Genomic DNA, 23,683 nt, shown 5'->3' with positions numbered 1-23,683 from the left:
CTTGCCTATGATTAACTTGTAGAATATTTTTAGTAACAAAACTCTGACCACTTCTGTATGACCAGATCACTCACATTTCTGTCATTGTGTATTACCTTATTTGTACATTTATTCTTCAGATCATCAGAGTTTATGGACATTTCATTGTGTCCTTTGGGCAAGACACTTCACCCTCCTTGCCTGCTGATGGTGGTCAGAAGGCCCCAGGGCAGCTGTGGCTACAATGTAGCTTACCACTCTCAGTGGGTGAATGTGTGTATGAGTGATTGTAGTGTAAAGCGCTTTAGAGTCCTCTGACTTGATAAAGCGCTATAGAAGTGCAGGGCATTTGCCATTTAAGGAAAGCTCCCATTTCTGGTCATGCCAAACCATTTCAAACTGTTTGAGGTTTGGACTTTGGCTGGGCCATTGTAAAACCGTTGTTCCTTATTTTTTCAGCTATTCTGTTGTAGATTGTATGCTGTGTTTTGGGTCACTCTCTTGTTCTAGAAACTCCAGAACACTTTTGGTATTTCTGCAGAAGTTCATGATTGCCATATTGACTAAAAGGTGCTGCAAAATAAATGTAAACCATGAACCTTTCACCACCACGACTGAAAATTAGAATTATGTATTTGTGTTTTCTCCAAATGTACTGAAGTAAAATATCACCAAACATCTCTACTTTGGTCTTGTCTGTCCAAAAAATTGTGTTTCAGATGTCTTGCATTAGCCTTGCTTTCACATGTAACAGGCTCACTAGAAAACATTTGTTTAAATCAATTTAATAAAATTGTTTACAGAAATGTAATTAAATCATGTTCAGTTTCATCAAAAACTTTAATTAATTGATTTGATTTTTCCAAAAGCAGATTACAAATAAATAGTTGGATGTTGTCATGTTATAAAGCAGCTCTCATACGGAGAGGGAATGAAACTGCTATAGCGGCCATGCATTTGCTTTCTCTGCCTATCCACAAACCTGTATGTGTGATTAATTATGATTCAAGAATCAGTTTAATATTACAAAGGCATTTTTTTAAATTACAAAAAGGCAACAACAGGTGACAATCTGTGTCAGTTCCTAGTTCCTACTCAGTGTGGTTTGTCTCGGGTCAGTTCTGCTCTGCCTGTTTGGTTTGTTTTCCATTACAATCTCAATGCTGGAGGGATCGTTGCAAGTAAGGCGGCCCCACAGTCCAAAAAAGTAACATTATGTATATGTGATGCAAACACAACAAGAATGGTCGACCTGCTGCTTGGTCTATGGTTTTTCTCAGACTCAGAGTGAAAGCAGAGCCAGAGAAGGCTGCGGGCGGCAATACAAAGCACTCTTTGTAGGAGAGAGAGGGAAACCATGGAGCGGTACAAGTTTAAGGAAATGTGAGGGTAAGCTAACGCTAGCCTGCTATAGTGGTTATATACACAGTAACCCAGCATCCAGCGTTTTAATGGTTGACAATATTAGTTATTTTATTATATGTATGCTGTGACTATCGATGCCACCTTGTACCCAGTGATGATCCAAAGTCTTCTGACGTCACGTTTACAGCACAAGACTGCATGGTAGGAACCGCATACAAGAGGGTACTAAAATTAGTAACAGTTTCATGTAACTGTTACAGAATTAAAAGCCTAATAAGCGAGTAGAGCCGTACCAAACTGCGCTGAGTAAGGACAAGTGGAAAAGGTGGGACACTAAGAGCTCTACTTGGAGTGCTGCCAACCTGTTGTGGATATAATGAGATTGTAGCTTTGGCATGGAGTCTGTGTGGCCACTCATGCCTCAAACTCTGATGACTAATCATGCCTGTCATGGATAAGCTAACACTGCTGCTGCTACCAGGCTCCATCACACAAAACCCAAACATGCACCCTAACAGCACAATCTCATCACAGAAATCTTGTCCAGTTGGGGAACTCTCTTGCTCCGCTGTAATGGGGAGCACACTGTGTTCTCCTTGCACCCAACAAGACCTCTCCAAGACCCTGCAAAGACCAGCCACACTCTGGCTGATGGTTTTTAATGTCTCAGTGTGGTTTTAATTGTGTGTGTGTGTGTGTGTGTGCACGTGGTTTAGGGGTTAGGTGACACTGAATCCAAATCCTAGACAAGACAAAACTGTTGGAATGCTTGAAACTGAATAAACGTCCGTAGGCAAAAGTGTACTTAAATAGTGTGTTTACACTCCAACCACTTCTCTACACATACTGGAAAAGTTAGATTAGATTCTTTCTTAGTTCTGTCTGTAATCAGCTGCCTTACTTGGGCGGAAATAATACATTTTATGTTGCAATTGATTTATCAAATACAGCAATGACTAAACAGTCATTTTTCCTAATCTGTTATGCAAGCATTTTCTTCACACTCTCAGAAGTTGTTCTCTGTTAGTCATTTGCCCTACAATGACCTTGTGCTTTCTGTGTCAGAACGTTTTGATGCGAGACGTCCCACGATCAGGCAGGGCCACAGTTGGACTGCGGGTGGGAGACAAAATAAACAAGACAAAAAGACAAGAAACCCAAACAATGTGGAGACAAAAAGAAAAGGAACAAAAAGGTTAACTGCCTCCTGACCTGCAGGATAAGCAAAGTGAACACTGGAGGAAGCTTAATGTTTCTGAGTTAAAACAAAGAACATAATTAACATAAACTGATTTTGAGATATGCAGGACCTGAATCTAGTGTCTTGTTGGGAAGCACAAATGAATGAGGCAGCAAACATGGATTTCTACTGTAGCTTTAAGACCAGAGTTCAACAGATGAGATAACACCTGCTCTGTTTCATAACTCACATATGCAATAATAAAGATTTCACCCAAAATCTGTCAGGATTATAAACTGCATGTTTTCTTATAGGAAGTCGTCCAGTGACTTATAACACAATCAAATGCTACCTCCATGGTTCAGCTAGGGACTAGATGTGCTCTTTGCTGCATCTATTTTCACTGATTGCTTTTTATTTTTAGATTTAGCTTCGTATATTATACTTAGTTTTCTTTTTACTTAAGTATTAGACTTCTTAACTGGGAACCGAGTTCGAATTTCATACCATAACATGTACATATGAGCTGGTATGACATAAAAATCCTTGAATCCTAGACCTCAGAAACATTATGATTCTGTGGACACAGATGAAGGAGTGCTGGTGAGGAGAGTTGCTGAGAGGGCACAGATTATTTCCGAGTCAACTGTAAGCACAGTGTTCTGCTGCTCCTGGTTGTTATTTTCCACCATACATTCTCTCAATATCATCTTTGTAATGTGTTTTCAGCTCTTTGCGTTTCAGCTTGAATGCATCGGTCACTAATCCTGTTTCTGGGGTCCAGGGATCTGGGCTTAGACGGATCTTGCGAGGTACTTCAAAGCGTTCCAGTTGAGCTACAATCAGAGGAAGAACATGTTAACTAGTTAACCTGGTTAGGTCCATGCCAACCCGTATCTGAGGTAGTCTTCAGCTTGCTCTCACCTGTCAGTGCAGCCTCAGTGATGACCTTAAGAACCAGCTCCTCCATGGCCTTAATGTTGCACAGCTCCTCCCATGACCCTCGGATCCCATGCTGGCCAGCCAGAGCCAGCAGCTGCTTCTGATTGGGCACCACAAAGCCAATCACGTATGTCTCATCACTACAAAGCAGAGGGATCAGATGAAGCAGTATTGAAGAGAAGGCAAAGAAAACAACAGAGTACTGCTATCAAATGAAAGGGACCCTCAGCAACTGCACAATGAGCCAAATAAGGTGATGAGCCACAAAGATATGCATGCATGTGCATTATTCCACTGGAATATATATCCTTATAAGGAGCTGGGAGCAACACATGCCTGAAGTGAGTGTGAACAGATTGTTGAAACTTCAAAATCTGAATGAAACTCTGTTATGTTAGTTAAACACAGAGTTGAATAAACACTCAAGCAACAGAAATATGCTTGGAATAAGATGAGCTAAACATCATGTTTCTGGAGTGCTTTGCAAAAGTTTGCCTACCCCTTACCTTTTTCATATTTTGTCACCTTACAACAATAAACTTTATGGTCTTTCGTATTTTATGTGACAGATTAAGAAAAATTTGGGCATAACTGGGAAACTGAAGAACAATATATAGCTTTCAGCTGTTGTATGTTTTAGTATTAAGCCCCCTTTACTCTGATACCACATAATAAAATCCTAAGCTTATAAATCCAGCTGCTCTCTAAAGGCATCAGGTGTTTGTTGGAGAAAATTAGTGAACAAATAGCATGCATCATGAAGGCCAAGGAACACAGCAGACCGGTCAGGGAGGAAGGACATCTCAAAGAGCACTGTTTAGTCCATCATCTGAAAATACACAGCTACCAAAAGTGAAAGGCCAGGCAAGGAGAAGCATAACCAGAGAAGGAGCCAAGAGACCCATAATAACACTGGAGAAGCTGCCGAGTTCCACGGCTCAGGTGGGAGAATCTGTACACGCCACATATTAATCATGACCCCCACCAATTTGGCCTTGATGGAAGAGTGGCAAGAAAGAAAGCCATGGTTTAAAGATAGTCATAATTTCTGCTTTCAGTTTACCACAGGCCATGTAGAGGACACACGCAGACATGTGGGAGAAAGTGTCTTGGTCAGATGAGACCAGAATTTAACATTTTGTGGCCTGAATGCAAAAGCTTGTCACCAAAACTAAAACTGCACCTAAACTTGAACACAGCATCACAGTTAAACATTTGGTCCATTTCAATTCATAAATACTATATCAATGATGGAGACAAATTAAATGTTGTAGTGACTGCAGTTATCCAAACGCATTTGTAGATGACTGGATTGAGACTTGTTCTAGAAGTCTGAGGTGTTAAACCTCCGACTCCAGATGCACAGACATGTAATTATGGCCTATGATACCTAAAATATCCAAACAGGAAAATTATATAATATGAACTCTGTTATTTTGATCAGTCAATTGCAACTATAGTGTTTCTTCAACACAAACCTGTTAGCATAGACACAAATGTTGTCAACCAGAGGGCAGTTCTTCAACACGGCCTCTATCTTTCCAAGGGAGACGTACTCTCCTGCCTGGAGCTTCACCAGGTCCTTCTTACGATCTGGAACGCACAAAAGGAACAGAGAAAGTGCTGGCTGTATCATAAAACTGTCATCGGCAGAGGTGTGGGTCGGAATAACAAATAAACACTGGAATAGTTCTTGACAGAATAACTGTTAAAAAAAATAAAAGTTAAAAGCTTTACTACCAAACAGCAAGCTAAAAGTGATGTGTGGAGGAAGTCCAAGTATTTGTGGCACACTGTTTATTTCTTTTAAAAGGAATGTTTTCTCAGTTCCACATCTATGCTATACTCCCCTGCTGTCAGGCATCACTTGTCCCCTGGCTTCTCACCAATAATCTTGAGACAGCCGTCTTCATGAATCTCTCCAATGTCTCCAGTATAGAACCATCGCTGGCCATTTTCGTCAACCAAAAAGTCCTCCTGTTTCTTTGCCTCAAGGTTGTAATATCCCATAGTAACGTTGGGTCCACCAATAAGAATCTCTCCCCTGGGATGAGGCTTGTCAGTACTCCGGTAACCACCTAAGGACAAGGTTAAAAGTCAGCGGAATGACATGAGAACTGTTTGCTACAGAACATTTCTTGTGACTGTGATAAAGATCATGTTAGCTTTAAATTTGAATTCTGCTTAGTGAGTGAAGCAAGCAGTAAACTCAACTTGATACACATCGAGGTTTAGCAGAGCACCATAAAAATAAGTTATGAACCCTGACATGAAATGATGAAAGTTCTGCACATGGGGAGAGGAATGTGGTGGAATTTCCTTATAAGGTTATAGAGGGAGTACTCTGAGCTTTCCTAGAAGACTAACAGTCAAACTAGCCTTGTAGATTTGGAAAGCAGTGCTGGATGGACTGATAGCATATTACTTTCTTTGTAAAAGAGGATGCATGATAAAGAAGCATGACGACTTTGACTGTCAGTCCCACTTACCCTCCACCCAGTCTTTGAGCTTAATCTCACAGCAAACCAGAGGCCCTCCCACTCTACCGGTGCTATAATCCCAGTCTGGAACACAGAACAGCCAAATAAACATGATCAGAAAGCACACAAGCATCAAGGCCCTCCATTTATTGCCATGGCAACATGACCTCACGTGCTCCCTCGCCATGGAAACCTTGTCCCGAAGGAACTGTCATGCCAGAGTGTTTTCCTGACTCAAGTGACCACAGTGGATGTAAGTGGCAGTGGGCTGCTTTTTTGGTTTAGTCTGCCTGGGAAAGACTGATTAAATTTCTATGTTAAAAAATCAAAACACTTTGTTGCAAATTTGAGAACAGATTTGATTGACAACCTGTTACAGAAATAAAAGGGAAAGTGGTTTATGTTTATAAGATGTTGTGAGAAATGCATGGCAAAAACTGTTCTTCTTACTGTAAAAAAAAATAATAAGGGACATAACATTAATCGTTTGATGCAGCTCCAGACCATAGTAGGTCCAGTAATTTGTTGAAGATGGATGGAGATAAAACACAGTTATGTCCTGGAAGAAAACCGGTTAGAGGCTGTAAGGGATGAGAGGTTCACCTTCTAGCAGGACATTTAACTTAAAACAGCCAGAGCAACAGGGAAATGCTTTCAATCAAAGCATATTCTTTTGTTAGAATGAACCAGTTAAAGTTGTATGAATAATCTGTGGCAAGGTCCTTATGTAGCCTAATGACCTGTTTAAGATCCTCTCATTGTTATAGGCATCAACACCGCCCCCAACCCCCCTGTAACCTTATGTGTCTCACAATACTGTGTTTTACTTGATCTGAAATAATAAGTAATCATTTTCCAAAGTTCAATATAACAATGTTGTATATTATAAAAATATCTCTGCATGTCATCTACTAGAATAAACCACACTAGCTGAGATGGATGAAACTTAACAGTGCATTTTCACAAGGCGCTGCATATAAAACTCAGAGAAAATTTGTCATGACAACAAATTAAATGTTTTTAATTTTTTCGTTTGTGCTTTGTGAGATAACTCCAAGAGTGGAATGTTGCTTGGGGGTAGGGGTGAGTTTATGAGGACAGGAAAGAGGAAACCCACATCTCCCCTCTGTGTGTTTTTCTTTCATAACAAATGCTTACCGAATCTAACACAATATAAGGCAAATGTGTGGATAAACAGTTTGGACACTGGAAATCATTTCAGCTTACATTCACATATAGTGCCAGCACCACAGGTCTCTGTAAGGCCATATCCCTGACCCACTGGGCAACATAAACACACATTCATGAAGCGCTGTGTGGCGGCAGAAAGTGGAGCTCCACCTGATAACAAAACTCGTGTTCGACCACCGAGCAGAGAACGAACTTTCCTGAACACAAACCTGTTAAAACAGAAAAAAGGAAGGTAAGAGCTCTCTTTCTGCTATTCATAAATTTATCTATACAAAAACTCATTCAGCAGGTATAACAATCACCAGCTCAGCTACCTACCTGTCACACAGTGGTGTGCTGTATCCTTTTGAAAGCTGTTCCAGTTTGTAGTTATATGCCAGAATGAAGAGTGTTCGCTGGAAACTGTTCATCTCCTCCACCTTAGTCATCACATTTTTATATATACGGTCCATAATCTCCTGCAGTAAGGAAAAGGCCGGCGGGGTGGGATAGGGGTGGTTGGGGTGGGATAGGGGTGGTTGGGGTGGGATAGGGGTGGTTGGGGTGGGATAGGGGTGGTTGGGGTGGGATAGGGGTGGTTGGGGTGAGATAGGGGCGGTTTGAAGTTTACAACAAGACCCAATTATCTAGTTTTATATTGAGTCTAAACAGAAAGGAATGCTTGCTTTTTGTTATTATCTGCTCTTTATAAAATGCTTTTAGAATTGCTTCAAAAGATTTCTTGTATTTATCCCGACTGTGAGCTCGAACTAATAGAACAAAACCACAGTCCTTGGATCGGTATCAGCCTGTTGCTTGGTTGCACAACAATTGGGGGGCCTCAGTGGATTACAAATAGTACATGACCTAAAAAGAAAAAAAACAAACAAGTAATTGCCAAGAGATTTGAATCTATGGTTACATGAAATTAAAAGTTTGATAGCTGCTATAGAACTCAGTGTATTTTCATGTGACCTAAATCGTCAACTTTTAGAACTTGACCAAATTGCTAAACTACTCGAGGTTAAACAAATAATGCAGACAATATTGATGGATAAGTTGCACTCTCTAAGGAAAGGTTAAGCACAAAGAAGGAATTGTCTGGTTTGGAAGCATTTTGATGCACATCCAGATCGGCGATGGCTCTCTAAATGTTTAAATATGAGAGTAACTGGCATGTCTGGAATAGGCAACAGAGGGCATAACATGTTGCATCATATATGTGTAAGACAGTTACTGCAGGCTAATCAGTTATTATCACCAGTTCTTCATGGACTTTGATGTGGGTCTCATTGTGGGATTGCATGTGGCCAAGTAATTGTTTTGTGCAACAGCTTGGCATACTGTGCATATAGATATCACATTGGCCAGACGGTGAAAATCATCTTGATCCACACGTTGCCGAAGTGGGGCACACATTCAATTCAATTTGATTCAAAAAAACTTCTTTCATCCGTAAGGGAAATTAAATAATGGAGGGAGAACTGTTGTGCGCCAAGACTTACAGAAGCCCATGACATCTGTACCTGTCTAGAAGGGACGAGTAATATTGCTGCTGCTCTGGAGAAACAAGCAGGAGTCTGGGTATGAGGAGCCCTGAGATATTAACTCCTTGTTGGTTATCGCTTTTATCAGCACATCTTAGCCCTCTTTAGACAGCGCACTGTCTTTGAGCGCCTAACCATGACACATGTTTCTATTGACATCATGATCACATCTTTCCATGATCAGCAAGGTCCCCCAAAGTTTTCCCCGTTAAACCTGTGCTTTCAGCTCAGACGTTGAGCTGGGGGATATCGACAAAAGAAATTATTGCCATCCATCCATTTTCTATACCCGCTTCTTCCGTACAGGATCGTGGGGGAACTGGTGTCAACCGCAGTCTACAGGCAAAGGGCAGAGAACACCCTGAAATGGTCTCCAGTCCAATGCAGGGCAACACAGAAACACAGAACAAACAAGTACACACACACCCATGCACACCTAAGAGCAATTTAGAGAAACCAGTTAACAGTCATGTTTTTGGACTGTGGGAGGAAGCCGGAGTACCTGGAGAGAACCCACGCATGCACAGGGAGGCCATGCAAACTGCAGAAAGACCCTAGCCAGAGTTTGAACCGAGGACCTTCTTGCTGCAAGGCAATAGTTCTACCACCTGCACCACCGTTCAGCCCAAAAATTCTGGAATTGTTTTTATTTGTATTGAACCATTTTGATGATAATGGTTTCAAATTAAAACAGTAGTAGAACTAGTTTCTAAGATAGTGTCTGTGTCAATGAAACGTAACAAATAAAAATAGGCAATAAAACCTTAATAAAATCTAATATGATTTGTTTTCAAAAACTGAGCAGTGTAATCCCATGAGAATGCAGGACTATATGGATTAATAAAAAAATTTGTTCAACAAGAAATATATAGTATAAATTCCAATTTCAAGTCTACCTCATATAAAAATGCTTAATAATGGTGAACCCTATGTATTCCTGTTACAGCTACAGTAGGTAACTTTTGTAAAAATTTATTTTTTACATATTTGTTAAAACGGTCACTATGTCTTGACAGTGTCAATCACGCTTGTGTACTCGCTGCTCACACCCCTCCCCCCACGCAGTGCATTCAAGATCAAGATTGCCAGTGTGCTGCAGCTGTGCTAAAGTCTGTGCCAATAATTTGAGGACCAAGTTTGTAGTCAAAGTATGGGCAGGCCATAGTCAATGTAAAGCATATCGATGTTTCATCCCTACCAGTGAATGTGCCATAGCTGTTTAAAACAGTGGTAGTCATAGTCAAAGTGACACATTTTGTTCTTGAAAAGCTCTAAGTGTGGCAAAACATTTAACAAATTACATAACTTTCATGGCAGTGCAATTTGCTATCTTGTTACATAGGCTGCCAAATTTCCCTCTTGCAAAGTATTAGATCCAGAATCAGAAATGCTTAGATGCTAATTTTACTGATTCCATGAGATTTTTTTCAAACTGTGGCTGAAAATTGAAATACTGTAAATACTACAGAAAATACTGTAAATGTAAACCATAATAAAAAATATCAGAGAATAAGAAATACCCACTACTGATCTTCACTCTCATCTACCTTAGACCTCCTCCATCCATGCTGGTAAAAGATAACCCAGACATGGCAGCTTTTAAGGCCTGCAGATTGATGGCTGATTGAAGATTTGTGTGAAGGAGTGTCAAACAGGTGCTTCAGGGAGTTCATACTGATCTAGGTAGCTTCTCATAGTTAGGAATAGGTGATTTCCGTTTGGTTACCATAACTTAAACAATGGAGTTTGGACTGCTTGAATTACATCTGCGTTAACTATTTTGCAAAAGGATGGGAAGAACATTATAATCCAATGAGAAAGGGTTAACATATTTGTAAGAGGTGTATTCTATAGAAAATACTACACTTATGAGACCTAATTCTACACATAATAATATTGTGCATTTTTTTCTAAGTATCCCCTGTAATTATAAATGAGCACTACTCTCATTCAAAGATACTAAATCCAAAATTCTTATTTATTTTGAAGCAATAGCCAAGACTAATTTATCTGAATGTTTTTCCTTGATCAACTCAAAGGTTAGTGACCTACAAAATGTAACAGAAAACACCAATAATAACCTTAAAAGGGAAAAAAACACAAAAAGCTGCAAATTTAAACAAATATTACTTGTTTCTTTGGTTGGTAAACAGGATACAATACAGATACCTGAAGATGGCATGAGAAGTCACAAAAAGTGCTCTTTGTGTGAAATGGTAAGGAAATAGCAGTGTCCCTAAAAGCACTTCAAAGTGTAATTCGGGAAAAGGACACCAATAAGGAGCAGCTGGTCCTAGTGGCTGTTTACATGTGTGTGTAAAGCACTGAGAAAAGAAGGAGATGCAGCATCCATGCAGCAGCTAGTTGTCATATCACAGCAAACAGTTTGGATGTGTGTGTTCGCCGTGGGGAAAACCACATGGGGCTTTCTCACGTTCTGTTTACAGATGTGAATGCTGCCAGAGACTGGGACCCTCTGGCCTTTATAAAACCACCAATGGAATATGTGAGGGGCTGTCCTCGTGGCATAAGAGAGTGTTGGGCAATAGAATATCCAAATGGATTTTGTAGTAAGACTGGTAATGGCAAGCTCTAGATAAGAAGAGATGAAATACTCAAGCAAACAGCATGATCCCCAATTCTTACCCAGTCCATATACAATTTGTTATTTCATCCATTATAATAACAAAAATGTGTATTAATAAATAGCAGCTCCAATACCTTTATTATATTATTTTATATTTAACACATGGGTAGACCCTGAGTGCAAACCTTGGCTTCAACCTACATTGCTTTTCACATAAATCTTTATCATAGCATAAACCTTGTAATTAAACAACAATAGACTAACTTGACACCTAGCATAGTGCTTCCCATGACTTCATTGTACTGGTTGGGGCCATATTTAAGCTATAGAAAATGTAAAGAATAACCCTCAGCCCAACAAATAAAGAGGTAAAAATATTACAGTACGACCATAGTTCAATCACTCTGATCCTCAAAAACTTTGACATTTTTATAAACTACTTAAAGAAAAACATGGAGTGGAATCCCAGAAGAGGAGAGGAAATGTCTCTGACTAGCTAAGCTGCATCAAAACCTTTAGGGGATGAATTTAAACAATATTCTTGCGTGCTCAGTTGATTTTATGTCAGATAGTTGCCAATAACAATATATATGTTTCATATTTATACTTAACTGTTTGTGATTTACGTTGCCCTGCTGGCTGTACCGACGTCCTGCATGCTGGATCTGCATGCTTTGCTTTTAGTACCGCTGTGATGCACGTATTTTAGGTTTTCCTGTGTTCGGATGTTTTGAATAATTTTCCTACGTGTTATCAGGGTCTGTAGAAGGCTGCTAATGAGTCGTTGAGTTAAAACCAGCATGATGAAGTAGGTAATGCTGTAAGAAATGCAGGAAAGAGGGCTCTGGGAACAAGGCCGATTCTCCCAGCTCTGTTTGTGTCTGCCGTCCTGCTCAATGTGCAAGTTTCTCATGTGCTCCAAGCTCTACTTTCATAACACCACAACTCATACATGTTTTACTGGCTTTTCTGATTTATTTATCTAAACTTTTGTTTCCTTTGAAGTCTTGATATAAGGAACAAATATTAACTGGATAAATAATGTAAGGAATAAGCTGTGAGTCTCATTCCAGTCAATATGGGTTTCATGTGGGTCTTCATTCTTGATTAAATGAAGGCTTTCATAACACCGCTCCTTCAACTTTTCATTCAATCTGTCTACATAGAATTTGGTTAGTCAGTTATTTTATCAAAGTTTTTTCACCACAAGCATCTTAAAAATTTTTATAAAATATCAGCTATTAGATTAAAAATGCTTTATTAATCACTGAAAGTATCTCCGCATATCTGAGATTTTTTGGAATTTGAAGGCATCAGTGAAAACTGTCTATTAGCTTAATTTAGTGCAATTCTTCAAGTGCTGAAAGAAGTGCATTTTAGAATCAATATTTGATTAATTAAAATATTTAAATATACTAAAGTCAAGAAGCTTTAATGATGCACTGACCATAATGGGATGCATAGTATGTACGTCATAGTAAGTTTAGAAAGACCCAAGAGATCTAGGCTTGCAGGGTTTAATAATTACTATTCCTTAGAGGGCCTGTGAACAAAGTCAGAGTGAAATATGATCTTCCTGGCCATGAGGCCAAAGTCAATCCTCATAATCATCAAGGGGAGTAAATAAAGGGGAATCCTGCAAACCTTAAGTCTTCTCATGCATGGAGCCAAACAACATGTTGTGATGCTCTGAGCGTATTCTCATGACATACCGGGACAGCTGCCATCAGAGTGGGCTGTAGGACACTAGTGTCTCCCCTGCTTCCTTTCTTGATCTTGCTTGACTGCAAGAAAAAAACAAACCCAGCAATGTTACAATATAAACTAATCACATCAGAGTTCCTGTCTCACAAGGTGGCAATTTCCTACATTTTATTAATAAATGCACCATGAGTACTTTATTCTCAAAATTGGTGATTTAGTTTTAGCCATGTTATGCTTTTTATTACGTATTTATACAAAATGTTCTAATCAATTTCAAACTACATTGATTTACATTAAAATTTCAAGAAATGTATTTCAAGTTAATTAAATTCTCTGTAATTGATGCCATGTAACTTCAAGAAGTCTGAGTGCTAAAACTGAATCAAAATGTGCAGCCAGGTTATTGCTGTTTTTTTTTTATACATGTAGTTTTTTATGTAATTAATTTGTTGGTTTATCAGTAGAATTGTGCAGGATACATATCATATCATGTGGAAAACATGACTGTGTTTCTTAAAACAAAAAAATAGCAAAATATTTAATTGCTAAGAGGAATGAAAGCTAATTTTATTGTGAACATTTAGGTAAAGCCTGTAGGTTTGTTTTTAATAAAACAAAGGTGTGTTGTCATAGAAACAAATGGCAAACCATCACACTGCTTGAAAAGTAGTGAAAACGGTTAACATCTGTGTCTGGTTTTACACCGAAGGAGGTTTTAAACGTTCAGTCTACTCTGATATATTACATCTTAAAAATCTATTCCTATTCTATGACAGTAGTATCAACTTATCTAAAGTCAAAAATTAGTTACTGTAAAATCAACCCCAATTACCCAAATAACATTTTTACTTAACGCTAAAAGATTTTACATCATTGAACGATGTCAGTCACATCATCATCATCAGTGTTAGAAGGTATTACCTGGTCAGCAAGTGTTTGAGGTGAGGAATAGCCGATCCGGCAGCCATGAGAAATGCATACGAGTTCTGCACACAGCTCAAGCACATGAGCAAGAGGGAGATACCCAATATAGGTGTCGTCTTCACTACAAAAACACAAAGACAGTGTTTTCATATGGAAAGTGATGTTACTAGAAGAAATGTGCTTCATTAAACTTTAATGTAATCTGTTTACAGTTAATTGTGAATTTTTGCACATACAGACTTGCACCTTACAAATTAAATTACAAATCTGTTAATCTGGGAGTGTCTCTGTTCACAACATTTTTCTTCAGTTTCAATTCTACTGACCACATTCAACTGTTTCTCACCAAACAAACCTGTAAATGTTCCACATTGGTGGGTAAAACATACCTTTTACAGTGTTCAAACATGTCACACTTTTGTACGTTTTGTAATGTTACAACCACACACCTCCATGTACTTTAATGGTATAATGTATAATAGACCAACATGAAGTAGCGCATAACTATGAAGTGGAAGGAAAATAATACATTTTAATTCAGACTCTCTTTTTTTCTTTTTTACCACTCAGAATTGTTGTCTGAGTGCCAAGAAAAAGCCCAAAAAATTGACTTTCACAAGTGGAGCATTACTGCTAACGCTTTAAAGCTCTGCTTGATATTGATAAAAGAAACTTTATTAGAAACTGCTTTGGGATTATTACAATTGTTACAGACAAAGAGACAGAAACAAAAAGGAAATAAATAAGAAGCATGAAAGAGAGAAGTGGGGCGAAAAGGAAAAAGGGAGAGAAGGAGAAAAGAAAGAATGATGAAGAGAATACAAGATAACAACCTGCTTGCTTCTACACCTGTAGAAATATTCATATTAACAGCTTTTTTACCAAAAAGTGCACGGTACTTATCAACGCAAGATGTATTTAGTGGTAAATGCGGCTCAATATAGAACATTTGTGTATCTGTTAACACCTGAATCTATACACCTGTGGGTCTAAGTGTGAGCGCGCTTGTATATACAAGGTTTCTCCATAAAAATATGCAATAGTGACTGTGAGGAGCCACAGACCCGCCCCCCTGGACCTGGGACAGACACGGAGGAGATCCGAGCCACAGACATCCAGAGGCACAGGAACCCCAGGAGAACCACCGCCGGGACTACCGGAACCCCACCAGAGAGGAGAAGGGGAGAATCCCAAGGGAACCACCCAGCAGCCACAGTGCTAAATCCCCAGGGAGCTGCAGCGACGAGCCCACAGGCCCGTCTACGCCCGAGTAGATCCAGCCATGGACCCAGAGAACTGAGATCCCAGGACATATCCCTCCCCAAGCAGAGCCCCGACCGGCAAGCAGCCATCAGGAGTGAGCCAGCACACACCGGACCACCCAGCCCCGGATACCGAGAACCACAAGTACACCGACGGGAAGAGATACCAACCACGGGCAGGTAGTGTGTGGGGAGGGAATAAGACCCACATTCGATGGGGACCTAAACTGATCCAGGAGAGGGAGCAGCCCAAGACCCAACCTGACACAAAAAACAGGCACACACAATCACAAATTCCCACCCTCACGCGTACACATAAAAACACTCACACCCACGCACCCAACGTAAAGAGAAAAAACAATGGACGTCGTACACTCACTCACACTCCCCATACATACTCTATACTCCCAGGTCCAGGTGCCAATACCCCATAGGGACAACCAGCCCCCGGACCCAGGAGGTGGTCCCCTTCCATCCGGGGGTGGAGACAGGCAGACCGCCCCAGCAGCTGAACCTGATCTGGGCTAGCCCGGGCTCGTGCCTTAACCTGAGTGGGTAGACACATGGTCCAAACAAGCCCGCCAACCAGAGCTGGCACAGAATAAAATAGTCCCAACCCCCAATGAATTCCGATCCCAACACCATGAGCCTCCCACCCCAATGAACCCGACATGAATCTCCCCACTGGGCCACCCCCAACCAGGACACAGATATCATACACATGCCCCCGAACCCATCCCCCCGAACCCATCCCCCCACAGCACACGGGCACACTCCCACAGGAGACCTTCATCCCCGAAAAGCCAACAAAGCAACACCAACACAGCGCAAGCTCCACACACAGCCCTGCTCCAAGTACCCCCGCCGTGTCCCGCCCCCACCACACAGCGTGCCGCGGCAGCAAGGCAAGGGCCCCGCGCAAAGCTGCCCCAACTCCCACCCACAGGCGCAACAGGGCAGACACCGTCAAGCACCGAGTTCACAACGGAACCCCCAACCCCACACCAAGACGGGACAAACTCACCCGGCAAGAGGTCCCCGGCCAGCGGCAAGCACTCGAGACTGGCGTCCCCCATCCTGCCCCAGGAACCACACAGACACACCACATCACTGAAACGACCACTGAAACGATAGCCCATGTAAAAACATTATCATGCCCCCCCAGACACAACAGCCAGCAGAACAGCACACCGCCAAGCGCGCCCAACCATTCGGCCATAGTCAGCAGCTCCAGCCCATCAGTCCGCCAGAAGGAAACATGCACCAGCCGGGTAACCTGGCCGGACAGGCCAACCGCCCCAGGTCAAGCACATCCCACCGACCGCCCCAGTGCGGGCACCTACCTGACCACCAACCGGCCCTGCAACGGCCAGTGGCAAGAGCCACAGAAGGAAGCATTGGAGGAAGGCCACCACAGCACGCCAAGGACCGGGCACCCCGCCAACTCCACACCCAAACCCCGGAGGAGCCCCAGGATGCCGGCCACCCACCCTCCCGCAGGGCACACCCCACTGCACCAAGCAAACTGGCCAGCCCCACCACCAAAGAGAAGCCACATCTCAATCAACACTGCACGCCACCCAGCCAAGACCCTCTCGCCAGAGCCTGCCCGGCGAGAGGGTCGCGTGTTATTGCAGTGTGCATTTAAAAAGAAAAATGGGTGGGGATGAGGGTCTGCCACAGTCTGCACAGCCACTAGAGGTTAGGGTAATAAAATACCCTCCCTCTTAGTGCCATTGAGCGCACTCACACCCAAGGCCCTACATGTGAATGCCATGAAAATGTTATTAATAAGTATCTAAGTTGTACAATAAAATTGGGGCACAGGCTGCCATGGGACCGCAGAGATGGAAATCTCTTGCGGCACTCCAATGACGCACCTGCACCCCAAGGCCCTACATGAGTGGTAGTGTGATGGAGTGGGCAGAGGGAGGTGTCCGGGGATGGGGAGGGAAGGACTTGGGGGCAAAATGCTTTCCCAGAGAGCCAGCTCCCCAGCTGACCCCAAAGGGCACCCCCGTTCCAACAAAGGACGGAGGCATAGGCACATCCATCGGGCGAAAGGCTAGGGACAGGGACAAGCCCCCGAGAACAGACTGAAAACCAGAACCAACACTCCCAGCCCCCCCTGGAACTATATAAACCCTCAAACCCCGATCCCCAGCCCCGACACCCAGTTCCCCGCCCGAAGGAGCCATCAACCCCCAACAGAAAGGAGCCAGCTGGAAGCGTCCGCAGCATCGACCAAGAGTGCGGCCCCACCACAGAAAAAAGAGCAGACCAGCCGGCACAGCACAACCAGAATACGCCACACAAGGGAGGGCACATGACCAACATGCCCAACAACCCTCGAACCAGGGGGCAGAGCCAACAGAGCGGCCAGTCCCCGATGCCTGGCACCAGACCCCAGCCACAACCAGGTAAGCAGGGCAACAAAACACATCCCACACAAACACAGAGGCCGCCAACAAGAAACACCCAACCCAAAATGGCAGGCCCACCCAAATACAAGCTCAGGGCCAGCATAGGCCCACAGACAAATGAACCAAGACCCCCTGGGGCAGCCAGGCAGTCAAGCAGATCCCGCGATGCACCACCCCACCCAAAACCGTGCCCAAGGGAAAGACACCAGCCTAACAAGCAGAAGGGCGGCAAAGAAAGGCCACAGCACGCACAGCAAAGAGGCCGCACTCCTACAACCCTCCCCAGCCGAGACCAGTCCACTCCGAGAACAACCCTGGCCAGCCCGCCCGCCCAAACCATGCAGACCCCTCTGACCCCCCTCCTCCAGACAAAACCAGGACCGGCATCAGGAACTGGAATCCAGACAAGGAACCAGAATCCGAACCGGAACCACCCAGGTCCAAACGATGCCCATCCCCACCCAAGGCTAACCAACCACATCCATCCCAGAAGCAAACCTACACCCACCCTAACATTCGAACAACTCCCATAAGACTTTAAACACCAAGGTTGACTTCACCCCACCCCCTCCCACAGATCTTCCGCCCCGCCAGCAGAGTGCACTCCTTGAAGGAGAGAGCACCTGCAATGAGATGGTACCTACCCGCCAGTTAAGGATGCCCTTACGCCCACCAATGCACCGAAGGCCCCCGGGCCGGTGCCGGGTAATTCAGCCCTTCTAAGTCAACCGTCTATGGAACCACCAACTGCTGTTATTACAGCTCTGCATATCTAAGGACCGTCCTCCTTTGCAAAATAGTTTAGGTTCAGTCAATCCTGAACAGGAAACCCAAAGAGGAAGAGAAGCATCCCCACAGCATGATGTTGCCACCACCACATTTCACCTTGGGGATGGTATATTCAGGGTAAAGTATGGAGTTAAATTTGTCTCAATATTATTCAATCAAACAAAAAACTAATCTCAATCAAAAAAATAATATTCAATCAAAAAAAACTAATCTCAATCAAAAAATATTAAGTTGTGATCAAAACTTTCAGAGTTGTAACGATTTTTTTTTTTTTTTTAATGGAATATTTTATTTTGGGGAGGAAAAAAATGTGTTTGTTAAAACTGTTTTTGATTAAAATGGCTAATTTTTTCTCACAAAGAGAAAAAAGTTATTTGCAAAACATAAACTTTTATTTGCGCATGTCAAAAATCTTTGGTTACGAGTCTCGCTTTTTTGGTTTTGACGCTCTCTGTTTTTGGTGGAACTCAACGAATTTTGAGTTCTGGAAACATGAACATCCTGGGCGGGGCCCAAAGACGAACGATGTAAGACGTTTCCCTATTGGTTAGCGCTGACTAAAGCAGCAGACTCTGATCCCCCGCATCTCTGAACTTCTGCTCGAACTGCAGGGCTTGCAGCGTCGCTTCAGTGAGGAGACATCAACTCTACAGAAGAAAACTGTAGTCAAGTGAGCCGAAAGTCAGAAATACGCGGTCACGCCAGCCGACACTAGCTCTCTCTTAAAGATTAGCGTCGGGCATACAAGGTTCATTACAGTAATGGAGCAGAAAGGACGCCGATCCTGGCAACGGTGGAGAAAATAAGAGGAAAACAGAAAAGTAACCTACAGAACATTTATATTAATTACATTTTGACAACTTTCACATTCATGTTTTATGTAAAAGAATAAATATTTAATATTTTAATGTACAGTTTTGGAGAAATATCTTGGCAAAATACCTCAAAATGCTCAACCATTATATGCATTTGTCCCACCTTCAGGAATTTATTTCTCCAAAACCATGAGAGGTGGCAACACAATCATTCAGATTTTATCAGAGGGTCATCTACGCTATAACCAGAATTAGTATTTCATAATTTTACTGTAAAGATTTGGAGAAATACACAACTACCCCAAGTGTAGTATAAAACAGAGTCCATGTCGGGCAGATGGCATCCCATAATCTTGTGTGTTGTCCTCAAAACCCGTGATACTTCCTTCCTCTCCTGTGCAGTTCCCTCACCACACTGTCATGGTGAGACACAAAGTGCTTTCCACCGTGGCCCTGTAGACATCTGTAAGCAGCTGAGGAGATGAAGAAGAGCTGTTGTACCTTCTTCAACAGGCGAGGGGCGTTTCCGGTCCAGGAGACGTCAGGAGATCTGGATGCTCTTGCACTTTAAGTTGTCCAGACCACTTCCCAGGATCTCATTGACCTCACCAAAAAGAAGCGTTTGTGGTACTTTGTTGGGGTAGTTGTGTATTTCTCCAGAAACCTACAGTGAAATTATGAAATACTAATTCTGGTTGTAATATAGATAACCCTCTAATATAATCTGAAGAGATTCTGTTGTCACCTCTCATGGTTTTGGAGAAATAAATTCCTGAAAGTGGGACAAATGCATATAATGGTTGAGCATTTTGAGGTATTTTGCCAAGATATTTCTCCAAAACTGTACATTAAAATATTAAATATTTATTCTTTTACATAAAACATGAATGTGAAAGTTGTCAAAATGTAATTAATATAAATGTTCTGTAGGTTACTTTTCTGTTTTCCTCAGTTCAACCAAAAACAGAGAGCGTCAAAACCAAAAAAGCGAGACTCGTAACCAAAGATTTTTGACATGCGCAAATAAAAGTTTATGTTTTGCAAATGACTTTTTTCTCTTTGTGAGAAAAAATTAGTCATTTTAATCAAAAAAAGTTTTTTCAAACTATTTTTTTTCTCCCCAAAATAAAATATTCCATTTAAAAAAAAAATCATTACAACTCTGAAAGTTTTGATCACAACTTAATATTTTTTGATTGAGATTAGTTTTTTTTTGATTGAATATTATTTTTTTGATTGAGATTAAGTTTTTTTTGATTGAGATTAGTTTTTTGTTTGATTGAATAATATTGAGACAAATTTAACTCCATAGGTAATGCGCATGTTCATTTTCCATCCTACACAGTGTTTTCCATGTAGGGCAAAAAAAAAGGAAAATTTTCGGAATCTAAATTACTTTATTAATCTTCATGAGGAAATTACTTTGTTACCATGTGTAACACGACAAAGATAAAAAGACCAGTAATAAATAGTAAAGACCCCTATATAAAAATCCCAGGTACATTATAAAATAAACAGAATAAAATAAACATGACGTGTTACACAACAGTTTATTTCCCCAGTTGTCCAAGTGTCATTTATAGCACAGAGCTGTAGAGTCTGATGGCCATTGACAGGAATGCGATCCCGTGTTGCTCTGTGATGCAGCATGGCAGCCTTAGTCTGTTGATGAACGAGCTCCTGAGACTGCAGCACATTGTGGAGAGGATGCAAGGAAATGTCCAGGACATATTTAATTTTAGAGAGCATCCTCTTTGATACCACTGTCAGAAAGTCCAGTTGCTCTTCAATTATGTGGCTAGACTTCCTGATAATACCGATGAGTTGTTAGTGTCTCTCACTGTTGGGCTTCTGCCCCAACTGACAACAGCGCACATAATGGCACTAGCCACCACAGACTCACAGAACATCCTCAGAATCATCCTAAAGATGTTGAAGGACCTCAGTCTCCTCAAGAATTAGAGACAGCTCTGGCCCTTTTTACAGACTGCTTCAATGTGTTTAGTCCTGATCAGTTTGTGGTCCAGTTACACTCCCAGGTACTTGTACTCCTGGACCACCTCCACACTCATCCCTCTGATGATGGTGGGGGTCACTTAAGCCACAGTCCGTCTCGATTCCACCACCAGCTCTTTGGTTTCCTTCATATTTAGCTATAGGTGATTTCTTTCAGTCCATTTGACAAAGTTGGAAAGTCCCCTGCGGTGCCCCAGTGTTACTGACCAATTTTGGGTTTTAGCCAACTTCAGACAAGATCTCCCATGGCTTTCTTAAACAGATTTCTTCCTGCCACCCTTCCATGAAGACTGGATGTGTGGAGTGCATGACTAATAGTTGTCCTGCTGGCTGTTTATTTGGTGAGTGCTCTTTATACTTTCATATTAAGTGACTTCTAAAGAAATTGCACTGGATTTTATTTATTGCCTCATTTTCTCAAATTTTGTTTTGCCAAAAATGTAAAACCCATGTATCATGTTCCTTCATCTTCATAACTATGTACTACTTTCTGTTTGCCCATCTCAAAAAATAGTAATAACATACATTAAAATTTGTGGTTACGATGTGACAAAATGTCTAAGAGCTCAAAAGGTGTAAATACTTTTGCAAATCTATTTAATTTCCAAAATGTATCATTTATGAAGTCAGATACAGATCATTAAGCTATAAAGCCTCTAATTTTTATCTACCTAAATCTGACTCCCATTCTCCCAGATTGTCCCTCCATTCATGCTAGGCTTCCTCATGCTTCCTCTGGACTCCTATCAGTCCCAAGAGAGAAGACTTGGTTTATCTTTTAAAGTAAACAATGGAGCTGCAAGATAGTTTTGGCTTGCTGAATTGGATATATTTTCTCCAACATATATTTTTTTAAATATGCAACTGCAATGGGTGGACAAAATGTTGCTGGGTGCAGCTTCAATATGTTTTAATTTTGTTTTTGTGTTTGCTCGTTTTTACTATAAGGTGTTATTTGGTGTTTTGAAAGAAAAATATATTTTCTTACTGATAATGTAAATGAACAAAGGAATTGTGTAAATAGATTACAAAATTCATTTTCAAAAAATCATCAGCATTCCTTAACAAATTAAGAATTTTACACAAGCTGATGAATAATGTTACGATAATGTTAGTACCTCAGGTTAGGTATCCTTTCCGCCATCCCTGTAATGCTGGCAATGATGTTGCTATGGGAGATCATAACGCCCTTTGCGATGCCTGTGGAACCACTGGTGTACATGATGACGGCAATGTCTGAAGACAAAGGCTGTTTACGCTCAAATGTTGCTGTAGTGACATTGAAAACAGAAGAATGTGACAGATTTGTTCGATTATTTGTGTAAAACATCATTTCCAGCAACTGATAGCTTAAAATATCCACATTTAGCTAGAAAAACATCTTACTCCACACCAATCTGAGCTCATCTGACTGTGGAATATACAGTATTTGTAATTTCTTCCTGTGCATATTAGATAAAATCAGGTCCAGATTGGGCAGTCTGTACAGCAAACATTTTTCATTGCTGAATAATTCCAGCTTTTGTTGGAAAAAATCAAATATTAGTTTTTTTTAATCTTTCAAATATGTCAGTAATGAAAAGATGTGGTATTTTTCATTCATGTTTTATCATTATGGGTAGTCTCAAACCACCACATGCTAACATATAACCATGTAAAATTGTGCCCCATTCTATGTCAAATTGGAGAATGTTTAAATATACTAAACAGATAACTAAAATACGTGCTTTTTTGGCCCTTGAAAAAGGGAGATCCGTATGTAGTGCAACGACACACAGGTCAGGTAAAGGTATACCAAAGGTTTTAAACAGTTCCACAACATATTTCATCATATTGTTTCTACAGTTTAGACACCTTTTGATGAGATGCCAGTTATGGAGTAACCAGAATAACACTGGGTTCCTCATCCCCCCACCTATCGCTGTGCACTGTCCGTCAGCTGGGTTTAAGACGGCAAGCTGTTAGCAGCATATCTGTTAAACTAGCTGAGGCTGACCAGCTGAGCAGATAGGCCAACTAATTAACCAGCTAATATCTGTTTGTTAGACTTCTGTCACTCTGTTAACATGACGAAAAGGTGAATATTCTGTATTTTAAAAAGATGTAAATGTTTTGAGTGCTTACTTCTTTATTTTTCTGTAAGTGTATGTATGAAAATTAAAAACATAAAAATAGTTAAACGGATCAAATGTTATCATTTTATTAGTCAATATATACATAGAGCTATTTGTTAGGTTAATAAAGTAATACTATAATACTGTGGTGTTTTCTTTTGTTTTTAACCCACTCAAGACACCCCCTCTCCTCTGGAACTGTGACAGTCACAGTTCCAGAACAAGAACGTGCATACTGGACTGATCTCACATTATATTCTATTGTAAAGTCAATTGTGTATATATGTACATTTAAAAAGATATTCTTTATTATTGATAGCAAAGTGTACCAGAGTCAAATTCCTTGTTTGTCTGTAAAAACCTGGCAATGAAGCTAATTCTGATGC

The 23,683-nt window shown here is 41.2% G+C and overlaps 1 protein-coding gene across 2 annotated transcripts in view; it reads right to left on the bottom strand.

Moving 5' to 3' along the window:
• Nucleotides 1-800: 800 nt before the first annotated feature.
• acsl3a (acyl-CoA synthetase long chain family member 3a) overlaps nucleotides 801-23,683 on the bottom strand; it is a 46,571-nt gene continuing 23,688 nt past the window's right edge. For both annotated transcript variants that reach the window (XM_047391246.1, XM_047391245.1), the window contains 10 exons: nucleotides 22,302-22,452; nucleotides 13,876-13,999; nucleotides 12,963-13,034; nucleotides 7,456-7,595; nucleotides 7,174-7,346; nucleotides 5,956-6,030; nucleotides 5,353-5,544; nucleotides 4,945-5,059; nucleotides 3,449-3,606; nucleotides 801-3,360 (listed from right to left, as the gene is read on the bottom strand). In XM_047391246.1, the coding sequence (XP_047247202.1) occupies nucleotides 3,203-3,360; nucleotides 3,449-3,606; nucleotides 4,945-5,059; nucleotides 5,353-5,544; nucleotides 5,956-6,030; nucleotides 7,174-7,346; nucleotides 7,456-7,595; nucleotides 12,963-13,034; nucleotides 13,876-13,999; nucleotides 22,302-22,452 (1,358 nt within the window). In that variant the 3' untranslated portion in view covers nucleotides 801-3,202. The remainder of the gene's footprint in view (nucleotides 3,361-3,448; nucleotides 3,607-4,944; nucleotides 5,060-5,352; nucleotides 5,545-5,955; nucleotides 6,031-7,173; nucleotides 7,347-7,455; nucleotides 7,596-12,962; nucleotides 13,035-13,875; nucleotides 14,000-22,301; nucleotides 22,453-23,683) is intronic.

This window comes from Girardinichthys multiradiatus, chromosome 18 (genome assembly GCF_021462225.1).
Source record: "Girardinichthys multiradiatus isolate DD_20200921_A chromosome 18, DD_fGirMul_XY1, whole genome shotgun sequence".
NCBI classification, from domain to species: domain Eukaryota; kingdom Metazoa; phylum Chordata; class Actinopteri; order Cyprinodontiformes; family Goodeidae; genus Girardinichthys; species Girardinichthys multiradiatus.
This window is presented reverse-complemented; position numbering and strand designations above follow the sequence as displayed.